Source organism: Mustela putorius, unplaced genomic scaffold, assembly GCF_011764305.1.
Source record: "Mustela putorius furo isolate JIRA1106 unplaced genomic scaffold, ASM1176430v1.1 tig00003962_pilon_pilon_pilon, whole genome shotgun sequence".
NCBI lineage: Eukaryota > Metazoa > Chordata > Mammalia > Carnivora > Mustelidae > Mustela > Mustela putorius.
This window is the reverse complement of record NW_025422106.1, coordinates 9,573,444-9,587,472: the sequence shown is the minus strand read 5'-3', so window position 1 is coordinate 9,587,472 and position 14,029 is coordinate 9,573,444. Positions and strand designations below refer to the sequence as shown.

Below are 14,029 nucleotides of genomic sequence, written 5' to 3'. Positions count from 1 at the left end.
ATGGGAACAGTAGACATGTTGAGTGATGGCCCTATAGGGACTTGTCCTGAGGACCTGTCTCTTTAGCTTATTGAGGGCCTGTCTCTTTAGCTTATTTATTGATGTTTCAGACAAAGAAATGAAGAATGTGTGTATCAAAATGGTGGGTCCCAAATTTGTTGTGGTTTTGATTTTCTAGAAAATAGTAATAAAGCTCTGAATGATCCTATGCACTGGAAAAATAAGCTATCATAATTAGAGTTGAAACTTAATAAGAAAATGTCTTTGTAAAGACCCAAACCCAGGAAAACAAATACAGGATGGATATAAGAGAAAAACATGTGGGGGTTAGAACTAACCACAAATAGAATGAGAGTTAGGAAGACACTGTGGTTCGTAAAAACCAACACCATTCTTAAATGGAGTAATTTACTCTTTTGTTCACTTTTTTCAAAGGACTGACTGAACTGACTGAGCATCTGCCTGTGTTTTCCTGCCTTTCATAGTCATTTATCCTTCATTAGTCAGATTGTTTTTAGAGCCTGAAAAATGTATGGGAAGAGAAAGAAACTGTCCCATTCATATAATCTTAGGTACACTAGGAAGGACTTCTAAACCAAATCCAAAGCCTTAGGGCCCATATAGTGCCTGATTTGACTTCTAACCTGTTTTTCTAGCCATTAGTTTCATTACGGTCCAGTTGTGTCTCTTATCTCCAGCCAAAATATATTGTTTTTTCCTTCCTCAGACATATCCCAATGTCTCTTCTTTCATTCTGTTGGTTCATGAATTCACTCACTTGACAACTTTTATTGGGCACCTATTGTGTATCAAGGGTGTTGTGCTAGAATATTAATGACATCAGTGAGATGTGATCTTCCCTTTCATGGAACTCAGATTTCCATGTGTGAGAGAGACACGTAGCAAATTTTTCTAACTCAAGGTGACAAGGGTTGTATAATATCCATCGTGAGCCCAAGGGAGGGTTATATCTACTTTTCCATTTCCTTATGCCTCTTTTCTCTACCATGCCCTCTATTTAATTCTCTCTCTTTATTCTTCCTTCCTTCTTCCCTCCCTCACTTCCTTCCTTCTTTTCTCCCTCCCTCTCTCCTCTTTCCTTCCTATCCTCTCTTTTTCTCTTTTCTTCCTCCACCTGGTGAACTTAATTTACCTTTCATGGCTCAGCCAAATGTCACCTCTTCTACAACGCCTTCCCTGATATTTCCAGGGAGAATTAATAGCTGCTTTGTCTGTGCTCCAATAGTACACTGTTTGTACTGCTATCAGGCTCTGGTTTAATTCTGCCTTGTATTACCTTGATTTGTTTACAAGTCTGTCTCCCTCCTTTGACTGAACTCCTTGAGAGCAGGGACCTTGACTTACTCATTTGTTTTTCCTATAGCACCTAGAAGGGTTCCTGGCACCTAGCTGGTGCTGAAAAAATGTTTATTAAATATGAAGTGAGAGGCCCAGAGGTAGTGGAATCTGGGGCTGGGCCTCTTGAAGAGAATATACTATGTTGGTAGCATACCTTCCTGGTAGACCAGTAAGGATCTATCCAACCACCCTCCCTTGAGCAGGTATCCTAAGGCTTGTTAGAAGAATGATAGATGCTTTTCTAGTGACTACAGGGCTTTTGTTTCATTGCAGAGAGAATAGAAACTGAATTGTCCAGGGATAGCAAAGGTCATAAAATGGTGGCCTGGGTCTTTGTGGGCCCAAGATTATATGGACTGCAAAAATTTTTTTAAAAATTTTTAAAGATTTTATTGATTTGAGAGAGAGCATGAGTGGCAGGGGGAGGGGCAGAGGGAGAAGCAGACTCTCCACTGAGCAGGGAGCCTGACTCCGTCTCCATCCCAGGATGCTGGGATCATGACCTGGGCCAAAAGGCAGATGCTCAATGGACTGAACCACCCAGGTGCCCCAAGAATTTAAATTTTCTAAATTATTTTCTAACCTTTAACAATAAAGAGATTTAATTCAAAACTCTATAGATTTTCCAACTTCTCTTTAAAAACTGGAAAACATTTCAACATTGGGACCACGTTCTTCCACTGTAGTTAGATGAGGCTGAATGGGGTCTTTAGATGGGACAAGGGCCCTCCAGATTAGTCTCTGTTGCTTCTGCTTGTTTTCTTTCTCTTTTTTTTGAGATGTAATTAATATACTATAACATTCACCCTTTTAAAGTGTGAGATTCTGTGGTTATTTTCCTATGTTCACAAGCTTGTGTGACTATCACCACTACCTAATTCCAGACCATTTTCATCACTCCACAAAGAAGCCTGGCATTCATTAGCTGTCATGCCCTAGTCCCTCCTCCCTTTGCCCCTGGAACTACTCATCTACTTTCTGTCTCTGTGGGTTTGCATGTTCTGGATGTTTCGTATAAAGGGAATTGTATAATATGTGGCATTTTGTGCCTGGCTTCTTTCACTTAGGGTAATATCTTCAGCGTTCATCCACTTTGCAGCATGGATCAGTGCTTCACTAATTTTTATGGCTGAATAATATTCCATTTATGGATATACCACTTTGGTTTATCCATTCATTAGTTGTTGGGCATTTGGTTGTTCCCACTGTTTGCTACTTGAATAATTCTGCTATGAACATTCTAAACAGGTTTTTGTGTGAACCCAATTGTTTCTCATATCCAGGTCAACCGGCTTACTTTCATTCATCTTCTTGATTCCTACAGTTTTTGACTCCCATGTTTTAGGGGCTTCATGGAGGTAGAAAGAGCAAGAATGTGTTGGAAAAAAGAAACAACAGAGAAGGGCAGAAAAAATAGTAGGTCTTGGGCATCACAGGTGTGAGGAGGCACAGGGTGACAAGGAATGCCTGAGGAGGAGGTGGCAAACTTCACGGGCTTTCTCTATGATTATACCTATTTTCCAAGGATTCAAAGAAGGGGAGGGAGAGGGCATGTAAAGCAGTTTGGCAGAATGGGAAGGGTACCTGACTAGGAGTCAGGAAATTTGGGTCCTAGTTTCTCCTATGCTGCTTTTTGGCTGATATGACCTTGAGGAGTTATTTCCCTGAAATCTGTAGCTTCATCTGTGAGTGGGACACACTCACAGATGTGAATAAAACTGCCCAATCTCACTGGGTTTTCACAAAGATCAAATGATATTATAGATGTGACAAAGTGTTTATAAACTTGAAAAGATAGTACTAATGTGAAAGATTAATCTTCAAGAAGAGTTCACCTGTGAAGTTTCCAGTTATTAAGGTGACCCAGGAGATCAATGTCTGAGTAACTCAGCACCTGAGAGGGGTCTCCCTATTGGAAATACTCTCATTGCCAATTAGTTTGCTCAGAGGGACTCTAATTTGTTCTTAATAACTCTCTTTTTCCTAGACGCGTGTGGAGAGGATTGCTTCCTTCATCCCTCCCCCCCCCCCTTTCTGTCTGTCTTTTTTTTCTTTAAGGATTTCTTTCTTCTAGATATGAGAAAGGCCTGCAATGAAGATCTGGGACTTGAGAGGATCAGGAATTTGAGAGTGTTAGACCCTGGAGCTTCCTCTGGGCCCTACAGATTAGTAGATTAGTTATGGACCCAGATTTTGTTACAGCCCTTACCTGTTTTGAAAACCCCTTTGCAGATCATACAGTTTTTATGCAAATTTTCCTTAGTTCTTATGGAAAAATAGACAGAGTGGTGTAATGCCCCAAGGGATGACTCAGCCAGTTCTAGGGTCTGTGGGAGGGTATGGCCTAGGTATGCTCTGAGGAGGGCCAAGCATTATTTGGATTTTTCTGAGTAGAGAAATAATAACAATCACTAACATTTATTTTAGTGCTCACTTTTGCTACTCTTCTAATGCTTTATGTATTAACTCATTTAATCTTCATTCAAATCCTATGAAATAGTTTTTTGCAGAGGACAAAATATGAGAGATCAAAAATTAAGTAACTTGCCCTAGTCATATAACTAGACAAGGTGGGAGTCAGTAATCATACCCAGCCAGCCAGGTTCCAAAGTGGTGCCTTAGTATGTGTTGTGATATGGCAGGAAAAAGCCTAAGCCTCCCATCGGAAGGTCTGGTGGTCATCACTCTACCAACCATAAAAGGAGACTGGTTTGTGACCCAGCCTGCTTTGGGCAAACACCAAAACTTGTGACTACTTCTGTGATGAGTTGGTAGGGCCAAATCTTGACTTAATTAGGCATGATTGGATACCAGCCCCAGTAGTTTTATTCCCCATTTCCTCTTCAGTGTAAGACCTGAATGGAAGGAGGGGAAAGAGAAGTAGGAGGAGAAGGAGAGTGGGGGTGGGTGGGAGTGACATCAAGCAGAAATGTACCAGTCAGAGGAGGTAAATTTTCCATTTGAATCTGTGTGGAAACCTGATCTTGCCTCTATTTTTGGTCTCCTTCTCTAACAACCTTTCGCCAGATTGGAATCTTTCTGCACCTGTAACACATTTTTAATGTAATAAGTCTAAGAGAAACCAGGTATTATATCATGCTGGGGCCTGTGCTGTGTTTCTAGGAGCAAAGGTAGCTCAGACCCCAGTTTATCCCTATAGGGGATTAGTGTATTAGTCACCCTATAAAAGCTCACTTTATTATGATTTTTAAAATGTTTCTTTTAGCACTTGCTTATAAAGGGTGAAGAGGGGAGCCACGAATATGTCTGTGTTCCCTGCCCCCATCTCCTATGCACACATACACACACACACACACACACCCTCTATCAATTTCATATGAACCCAAATTCTGTAAAATCAAAGCCAGAGGTATTGTCTTTGACCAGTTAGCTTACCTTTGCTACACTGGACTCCATTCTGGTTTGGGCTAGTACAAGGAAAGTAAAGGTGAGATTACTGTATCAATAACTTCTTAGTGAGGAATGAAAATAAGATAGTGGGGGGCTCCTTGGTGGCTCAGTGGGTTGAGCCTCTGCCTTCAGCTCAGGTCATGATCTCAGGGTCCTGGGATCGAGCCCTGCATCGGGCTCTTTGCTCAGCGGGGAGCCTGCTTCCCCTTCTCTCTCTGCCTGCCTCTCTGCCTACTTATGATCTCTGTCAAGCAAATAAATAAAAACCTTAAAAAAAAATAAGATAGTGGGCTGGTGGCTTAGCTTTTTAAGGTGATCATAAAGGGTTATATGTATCAAAGCTGGGGTTTATGTGGGACAGAGCTCTTTCTTTCACTTTACTCTGGGGTTGCTGTCTTGTACAGATATGCCACCAGTTGCACAGGGCTCAATCAAGGGAGGTGTTTCTGCCAGCTTTACCACCTAACTGCAGAGTACTATAGAACTCATCCCCATGACTGGGCTTAAAAAAAGAAAAAGAAACAGTGTGACGCCCATGTTCACATAAGAACCCATGAGGGGTGTGACGGTATGGAGAGAGCACTGGACTCAGGAGCAGATGTATTTTTTATCCTGGTTTGGCCAGCCAGCCTGAGTCTTGATCTAAGCTGCCTGAATTTTGAATTTTGGTGGCTATTCCAGTCTCTGGTGAGTCTTTAATCCTTTATTTCATTTCTAGTCCCTCATGACTGCAATCTTAACTCCTGCCCAGGAATGTGATGTCATGTGGCAAAAAGAAGCCTGATTCCAGTAAGAAGATCTCAGTTTAGGTTTCAGCCCTCCATTTTCTCACTGTGTGCCCAGTGGCAAATGCAAGTTTTGTGGGGACTGAAGTGAATACAATTTTTGGTGCCTCCTCCTCCTTCTTCTTCTTCTTCTTTTTTTTTTTTAAGATTTTATTTATTTATTTGTCAGAGAGAGTGAGCACAGGCAGAGGCAGAGGGAGAAGCAGGCTCCCTGCTGAGCAAGGAGCCCAATGTGGGACTCAATTCCAGGACCCTGGGATCATGACCTGAGCCGAAGGCAGCCACCCAACCAACTGAGCCACCCCAGCATCCCTTTTGGTGCCTTCTTTAAGGAGAAGAGTATAAAATTGTTGGAATCTCTGCCAGGGCACTGGAAGGGGCTTGTACAGGCGAAGAGCTAAATTGTGCTGGATCTTCATTAGCTTCACTAACTCTGCCTCTCTGTATGGCCGTATGTTGTGTATAATTTCTTTGAGCCCCAGTCCTTTCATTCCTATAATGGACTTTATCATGCCTGTCTGACCCAGGGGAGCATTATATGGAACAAATGAGTAAATAGGTGTTAAGAGTTTTTGTTCAGAGGGTTTTACACACACACACACACACACACACACACACACACACACACAGAGTCCAGGAATGTATTATTATTATTATAGTCCCTTCAGGTATTGGTTTAATGTTTTGATTATACTACCTATAGACCCCTACTCAAATATTTGTCTCAAAGTTTCTTGTTGGTTCTTCAGTCAGGGGTATTTTTGGAGTGCCCACCACTTGTATTGCTTGATGAATTCCAGAGCTAGAGAGTGATAAATAAAAAATAAGCTTCTGAATCTTTTCTGTGTGTGGGATACAAGCAGTGAAATACCTCTGGGCCTTCTCCACTTCATCACTGCATTTGTAAGTGGCTCTTGGTATATTTCACTGGAGTCTCAACAAGTGTATTTGGAACTTTAAATATGCAGTATTAGAAAACTCAAAAGACTGCCTACCTGGATGGTGATCAGTAAAATGTCTAAGGCTGTTGGCTCCTCAGGTGTTGACAAAGACTTCCTCTGGCTTTGGAGCTTTGAGATCTGCATCCATTTGCCATTAAAAAATGAAAAAAGCATCTCCACTTCCCTGATGGTGACTATGAGGATGTTTCCATGCCGGTCTTTAATGGGCTCATAGTAAACTCTTCCCAAGTTGTGTGTTCCAAGTAAGTTCTAGAAACAAATAGATTTCTGGTAGCTGGGATGATACTGTGCAAACAAAGCAACATAACTGCAACAAAAGACACTGTATGATTAACTGATATTTCTGAAAAGTTTTTTAAAAATTTTTTTAAAGCAAATTTAAACCTAGAGTATGTGCCACCACAGAAATGTACTTAACAGAAGCTCAAAGAAAATCTCTTCACCATAAGCCTGCAAAGATTATAGTAAGAGGCACAAAAATTATGTTTTTTTAAGCAAATTCAATATCTGTAAATATCTCTTACCCACATAGACACACCAGCCCATAGACCTCAGTTACCAGCACTTGAAGAGAATCCCAGATGTTTTAAAGAAAAATGCCTGATATTTCAAGTATGCCACTTGTGGAGTTTTCAAGAGATCTACAGTAAGCTGGTATGAAGTGGGGTTGTTTAAAATGAAGAAGTGAATTGACAATGTAGCACATTGTACAGGTCCCCAAATGACTGCACATTCCTTTCAAGATACTTTAATTGGGAGATTGGCCTGGTTTGACTTATCTGAATTTCAGGGGTTCTATTTATTTAAAATTACGTTAAAATTATTTGTATGCTAGGTCAACTGAGGCAGACAATACTTTTAGTAAGGTAGGAGGAGAAAGATGCCACATCAAATGTGGAGGGGCCCACTTTTATTACTAAAATAAACAGAATTTTTAAAATACGCAGGGCTTGAAGATTTCTAACCTAGAACACTGGATGAATAGGATAAAATACCCTTTTACTTTGAATATCTGTGATTTTTAAAAGATATAAACAAACCATCTCAGCACTCCCAGCAGCCATTTGTGAGCTCCGATAAATGTTGATGACCAGGTAGCAGGAGAGCGAAAGAGCCAGAACTTGGAAAAGTGAAACAGATGACCTAAAAATGAATGAGCCAGCTGGTCCATATCTACAGCTATGAAGACATAGGAATGTTCTTCCAGGTAGAGACTGTCTTGTATCTTTTGTTTTTCCTTGTTAGAACTGGACGCATAAGTAAGAAATTTCATTAATAATTATTAACATATAAACATTTGTGGGATCATTATTTTTTAAATTAACCTAATCATTCAGTCAGATTATTCCTTTTCAGTAAGTGACTTCTAAATCCAGAGAAGTTAATTGGGTAAGGCTTTTCATCCAGCCCTCTGTAGTAATACAGTTTTATATAAAGGCAGTTTGCTGCCAAGTAATACTGGTAAATAAACTGATAAACTGGCTATCAAAAAAAAAAAAAAAAAAAAAAAAGCCTGATTTGTACCATAGGCCCATTTCTGTGGTGTAAATGCTCCCACTGCCACTAGCCAATTTAAAGCTACCAAGCTACCAAAAGTTTGACAACAGGCTTTCAGAATTCCTGAATATTTAACAGTTGGCTCTCCTGAGCCAGTTCAACTTGGCTCTAGCAGCCACCAGCCACAGCTGCTAAGCCTTTAGTTATACTGGCATTGAGTTTCAGGGCAGCTCCTGTTCATTAACTCTTAGCCTTCTGAAGAATTTTTTACCCTCTCTGGCCCTGAGTTTCATCATTTAAAATTAAGAGTCAGCCCTTAATGCTAATCCCTACCTTACAGAGTGTTTGGGGGATTAAGTGAAACAATGCATGAGAAAGTATTCTGTAAACTCTCTAGCTTCATACAAGTAGGGTATGGGCTTTCTTTATGCTCTGATTGGAATCCCATCCTGGCTTACACTTACTCTTTTTCAGGACTCTGCCTAGGTATCATCCTTTCTGGGAGGACTTTCTCAACTCTCTCAGAATTTACCATCCCTTCCTTTGTCCCCTATAGTTTCCTGTGGAAACTTGTATCTTAGTGTGACTCTGGTTTTCCTACAGATTGGTATACATGTCATGAGCTCATGGTTGTTTCATTTCTGTGTCTCTGGGTTACTTGCACAGTGCCTGGCACATATTAATAGCTCATTTAGTCTTTTTTGACTGAATTAACATTTTTCATTAGGACAGTAGAAAATATGATTTATTTGGGACTAAAGCTGGTGGGGAGACATTGAATGTGGTGGTCGTTGTGTTTAAGCAGAGCTATCATCAGTGGTTCACCATCATCTTTGGATATGTTGACCAACAGTTTGAATAAGAAAGCACTGAAAGTCTTCCTGAAATTCTTTATTGACATCAAATTGGGTTGGAGAACTAGCTCTGGGGAGAGCCCAATTTCAGAGCAGAATATCTTTATGAAAATAAATTGCCACCATGTTCCAAGGGGGCAAATTTGGGATTCTTTAGGACCTAAAGGAAAACGACCTTAATATTTTTCGTGCTATGCAACCAAGATTGGGAGATCTGGGAACCCTGAGGATCCTACAAGTTAAAGAGGAATAAAAACCACCTGATGGCTCACAGGAATGCATCTAGGTTGTAATCAGAACAAATCACAGGACTATCAATAAGCCTTAGATAAGCACACTATTTAGAGACCTTTATTCAGCTTGGGGTGACATGGAAAGTTGGATATGAAGGCCTGAAAAGGAGAATAAAATTATGGGGAAACTTTTATCTCATTTCTTGAAAAATGAAAAAGACATGGTATTTCTAAGTGTTACCTGGCTTTTAATCCTTAGTACTAATTCTAAAAGCTATGGAAGAGGAAAGTTTAATGTAACCCAATTTACAGTGTCAGATGATTACTGTATTTTGAGGGTATTTCGGATACCCCTCAATATACAAGCAATGTACACTTCTGCCTTTTGGGTACCTTGTCATTTTCCTAAGGGTGGGAAAAATAGTGTGGGGTCTTGGCCACTTACAGGTTTTCTCATCTTACTATTTTTTACTCCAAATGCTGGCAGATAATTGTCTTTCTTCCTGCTTAGGTCATATTAATCAATTCATAATTTACCTTTTTTCAATAAAATCTAATCTACTTCTCCTAAATCAGCTCCAAATGATACAGAATAGACTACTTTTACTTTTTAAGATATAATATGGATAATTTCTCCTATTTTAAATTTTTGTCTGCTTTTTGAAAGTGAATGCATAATAAGATGATGAAGTATTAGAAAAAAGGTAGATTTTAGAGTTATATAGATCTAGATTTGTAACCAGACTCTGATACTTCTTATTAGTGCAAGCTTGGGCAAGTTATATAACCTTTGGAGGCCTCAGTTTCATCATCTGTTAAGTGAGTATCAGTAATGCTATTTTCTTACTAGGGTGTGGTGGAGGTTAAGTTAGATATAGTTGTAAAGCACTTATCACGGTGCCTGGCATGTATTCTGTGAAATGAAAGTTGTTGTTTCATATTATTATTTATTATTATATATTAAAGAACCTCACTATAGAACAGAAATTGGATTACAAGGCACCTGGTGCACAGTGTATGGTATGCACTGTGATGAAGGTGAAGTCAGTATGTAGTGAAAACAGGAGGAGAAAGATGGTGACCATGGGGATAAAATGTCTGAGCCAGTCTTAAGAGAGCATGAGTCAGGGCATGACATGGTCAGAATCTTTTATTGGCTACCATGGCAGAAGTGTAAAGAAAGAATTGGAGAATATACTGGAATATATAAGTATTCCAGTATATGTAATACTGGAAGCAAGAGTGTGACTTTGGAGGCTTTTGATGTAACTGGAGTAATTAGGCAGTGGTAGTGATGCTGGGGGGCAGTACAGTGCTAGATAACCAGAGGTAGGTCCACAGGATTTATATATGACTGATGCCAATCAAACTATTTAAGAATGCATTTTTACTTTCCTCTTAACATCACAGAAAATGTCAATTACCAGAGAGATTGAAAATATTCAGTAGCAATCTCCCCAAATCCAGTTTTCTTCCTCTTGTGAAATATTTTGTATGCCTGTTATCCCTTCTCACTGCCTAAAAATCAAAGGCGGCTTCATTATTTTTATATATTTTTATCCTAAAGATCAGCAAAAGGTTTGGGCAATAGGTCCCACCAGAAAAAAAAAAAATGACAAAGACTTCTGTTATTTAAGCAAGCAAATAGAAATGTGAAGTAGAGAGGTAATGCATAGCAGTGCTCTGGCCTTCCATGGACACTGTAAAGGATAATTGGTTGCTGAATACTCTGAGGCACTGGTCACTGTGCAGGACTGGTGAACTATCCAGGTAGTGACTGTGGCATGAGGTACAGTTCTGTGATCTTTTTTTTTTTTTTTTCTTAAATAAGATAGAGTACCCCTAGGTATACTCTCTGGTGTACAAGGGTTGGACAATATTTACTTATTCAACCAATACTATTGAATTGGAGTAATGAAATACAAAGTGGGGTCAATGCCAGGAAGCTTTTCAGCTTGGTGGTGGGAAAAGAATTCCCACTCATTTTCTTTTAACAAACTATATAGTGAAGTTATCATCTGATACAGGATTGGAGAGAGTGGGGAAGGGATAGGGATGTAAGAGAATGGAGGAGGTTTTAAATAGTTGCCTTATAGTTTGGGAAAGTGAAATTAATAGAGAAATGGCATGTGATCACTAGGTAACTTATATGTGAGAATTAGCCATGAACTAGCCATGACACAGCTCCCCCGCCTTTTTGTGTGTGTGTGACTTTTATGCAACAGTGTGCGAGTCCTCCAGTGTAGACATGTTGGATTTATCCAGGCTTAGATTTTTTCCAAGTAAATAATATGGCAGGGGAAGACAGTGGCCAGAAATTTAGAATATTTTCAAGGGAGTGATTAGGATGGGCCAAGGAATCTAAGCTGGGCAAAGAAGGAAATGAGGTCAGAAGGGAATTGATAAAGTATGAAAAGTGGAGGGGTCAATATATTGGGGGGGCAGGAAAATCCAAGAGCTAATGCAATGAGAGTAGTTGAGTAGGGGCACACTGACCATCCTGGCTGCTCTTTGGCTCTTCAGTATCTAGCTGCACTGGCTGTGACAGCCAGACCCTTCTCATGTTACTGATACGAGATGAACGTGTTCTAGGAATAAAGAGTTCTATTTGAAATTCTAAGCTTGTTCAGTCTGTGACCCAAGCACGTCTAGGCTGTATGATGAGTTAATGAAGAGTCCACTAAGGTGTCTAAATCTCCCAAGAAAGAACTTAAGTAAGGTTTCAAAGAGCCTCCTGAGAATGAACTTTACCCGAAGGCAGGGGCAGTTTGAGGTACAGGGGCTTGTTCCAACTCAAGTTAGTCAGTGATGAAGGGGGTCTCTGAATTCAGTACAGTCATCACGGTCCAGCTGCAAGAGCTCTTCCTTGAGTTGAAGAACATTTTGTAGTTAAGAGTGAGCTGAAATACAGAGCATCGTTTCCTAAAATCTCTGAGGCCACTGAGCACACAGGCAGTAAGCTGTCGATGCAGTGGAGTATAGCACAGGAGAAATAAGAGTTGCCTTTCAGAATTAGAATAGCAACATAATAATTGTTACTATTTCAGGTGTTTAATTTTTATTATTTTGTGGGTCAAGAAATGAAGTTCCTGTAATTGCTGGTGGGGGTCGAGCCACAAAAATATTTTTTTGTTGTTATGATCCTATTTTTATGCCTTGGCTGGTATGGCCTGGCCAAACACAGCTTACATAGATTCCTGTTATGTGTGTTTCTGGGGTTTATGTAACTGACAGCTTTGTAGGTAAATACCCATTGCTGATAAAGGCTCAGTGATCTCTTAAAGGCTCCAAGTCCATGTAGTTAAGAACCACAAATTCAGGTAATACTAGAAAACAATGAAAGGAAGCCCAGAAGAAGTTCGTGAAAATTCAGTGTCTTTTCTAGTAAGGGCTTTGTAAGCTACAAATATTCTTGTAAGGCTTGGGGACCTGATCTTATTAGGTTAATAATATGGAAGGATGAATAAATTCAGGATTACAGGTAAGCTTCTAAGAACTTTCTTTTCTTTTTTTTTTTTTTAAAGTAAGCAAAAATGTATGCAAATTCCTATGCTTAAACAAAAGATCAAGCCAAGAAATGCTTCAGAATATTTGCCAGTCTCTTTTTCCACCTCTATACACTAGTTAGATACACAGGATGCCAGAGCAGCAAGGGTTTCTCCTGTGATCCAGTCAAACTCCTCTTATTTTGCAAGTAATGAAACTGAGACCCAGAAAGGAGAAATGAGTTGACTGATTAATATCAAATCCAGAACTCAAGTCTCACCTCTTGTTTAGGGGGTCACTCCTAGACTCTTGAAGAGAGACCCTTGCTCCTTGTCCAGGAAATTGCCAAAGGCACAGTTTCCCAACATGAACAGATGTGCACCTCAGACTGCATAAGAAGTCTTTATATGCTTAGAGATCTGAAAGAGAAAGGAGCCCATCCTTTTCCTTTCCAGGTGGGCTTGGTAACTGAACTGACCAAGCTTTTCTAAGATTTCCTTGGGAATCTGGGTTGAAACCTGGCCCCTCACCTGTAGCTGGGCCGTTGCTGCGAGCATCTTCTGCCGAGTTTGCAGCACCGTGGATGAGGACATGGAGATAGGTACGCTTTGTCTCAACCACCTTATATCTTCCCACATACAGGACAGCTGCAAAAGAAGTCACGAGGTCATATCATCATCCAAGCCAGTACATGATTTAGGTTGTGGCATCAAAGCAAAAAGCAGGGAAAAGGAAACCTGACCCCTGATGTTTGTTCTCCAGTCCATTTTCAGATACATGCAAAACAACTTTTTGATCTCTGTCCAATTGGAAAAAGATCTGAATGTTAATGAAATAGTCAGATCCACATTTTAGTCTTTGCCAAATGATCCCATAACTCAGAATAGTGGAGACACAGTCTGACAGAATGCAAGCTTCTTTGCTTTGAAAATGTAGCATAGATGCAACTTTGACATTTTTTTTTTTATGGCACAGGGCATATCAGGGCTGAAAGAAGACCTTTGAGATAATTTACTCCCACCCCAATACTTTGATCATTGGAGACTGCTCAACAAAGGTTGCAGAGATTTATGCACAGGAACATTGGTGCAAACTGGGGAAAAATGAAATCAGAACTCAGTATACCTTTGTGAACCACAGAAAGTCTTGTGTAATGGAACTGGTATGAGAGTCATCAATTTCAACAATTGGTATTTGGTCTTCATTGGTGACTAACATATTGTCTTTGTAATAAAATATAACGGCTAAGTAGAGTCCCCTAAAAAGAAAAAGCAAAATGAAGAATTGTCTTCAAGTGTCTCTTCTGCCAAGCTTGAATCATGATAAAAGATCATTTAAAATATACCTGTGAGCATAGTCCTGCTAAGTATCATGTGTTCACAGGCTAGAACTCAGCAAAATTTTTATCTTGCCCAAATTCTCAGGAGAAAAGTGAATTTCAT

At 39.9% G+C, this 14,029-nt stretch overlaps 1 protein-coding gene across 1 annotated transcript in view; it reads right to left on the bottom strand.

Moving 5' to 3' along the window:
- Nucleotides 1–14,029, bottom strand: part of ANKFN1 (ankyrin repeat and fibronectin type III domain containing 1) — a 251,754-nt gene that overhangs the window by 39,983 nt on the left and 197,742 nt on the right. Inside the window, exons 11-13 of the mRNA XM_004747354.3 lie at nucleotides 13,713–13,845; nucleotides 13,118–13,234; nucleotides 6,551–6,766 (exon numbers count right to left, since the gene is read on the bottom strand). Coding sequence (XP_004747411.3) covers nucleotides 6,551–6,766; nucleotides 13,118–13,234; nucleotides 13,713–13,845 — 466 coding nt within the window. The remainder of the gene's footprint in view (nucleotides 1–6,550; nucleotides 6,767–13,117; nucleotides 13,235–13,712; nucleotides 13,846–14,029) is intronic.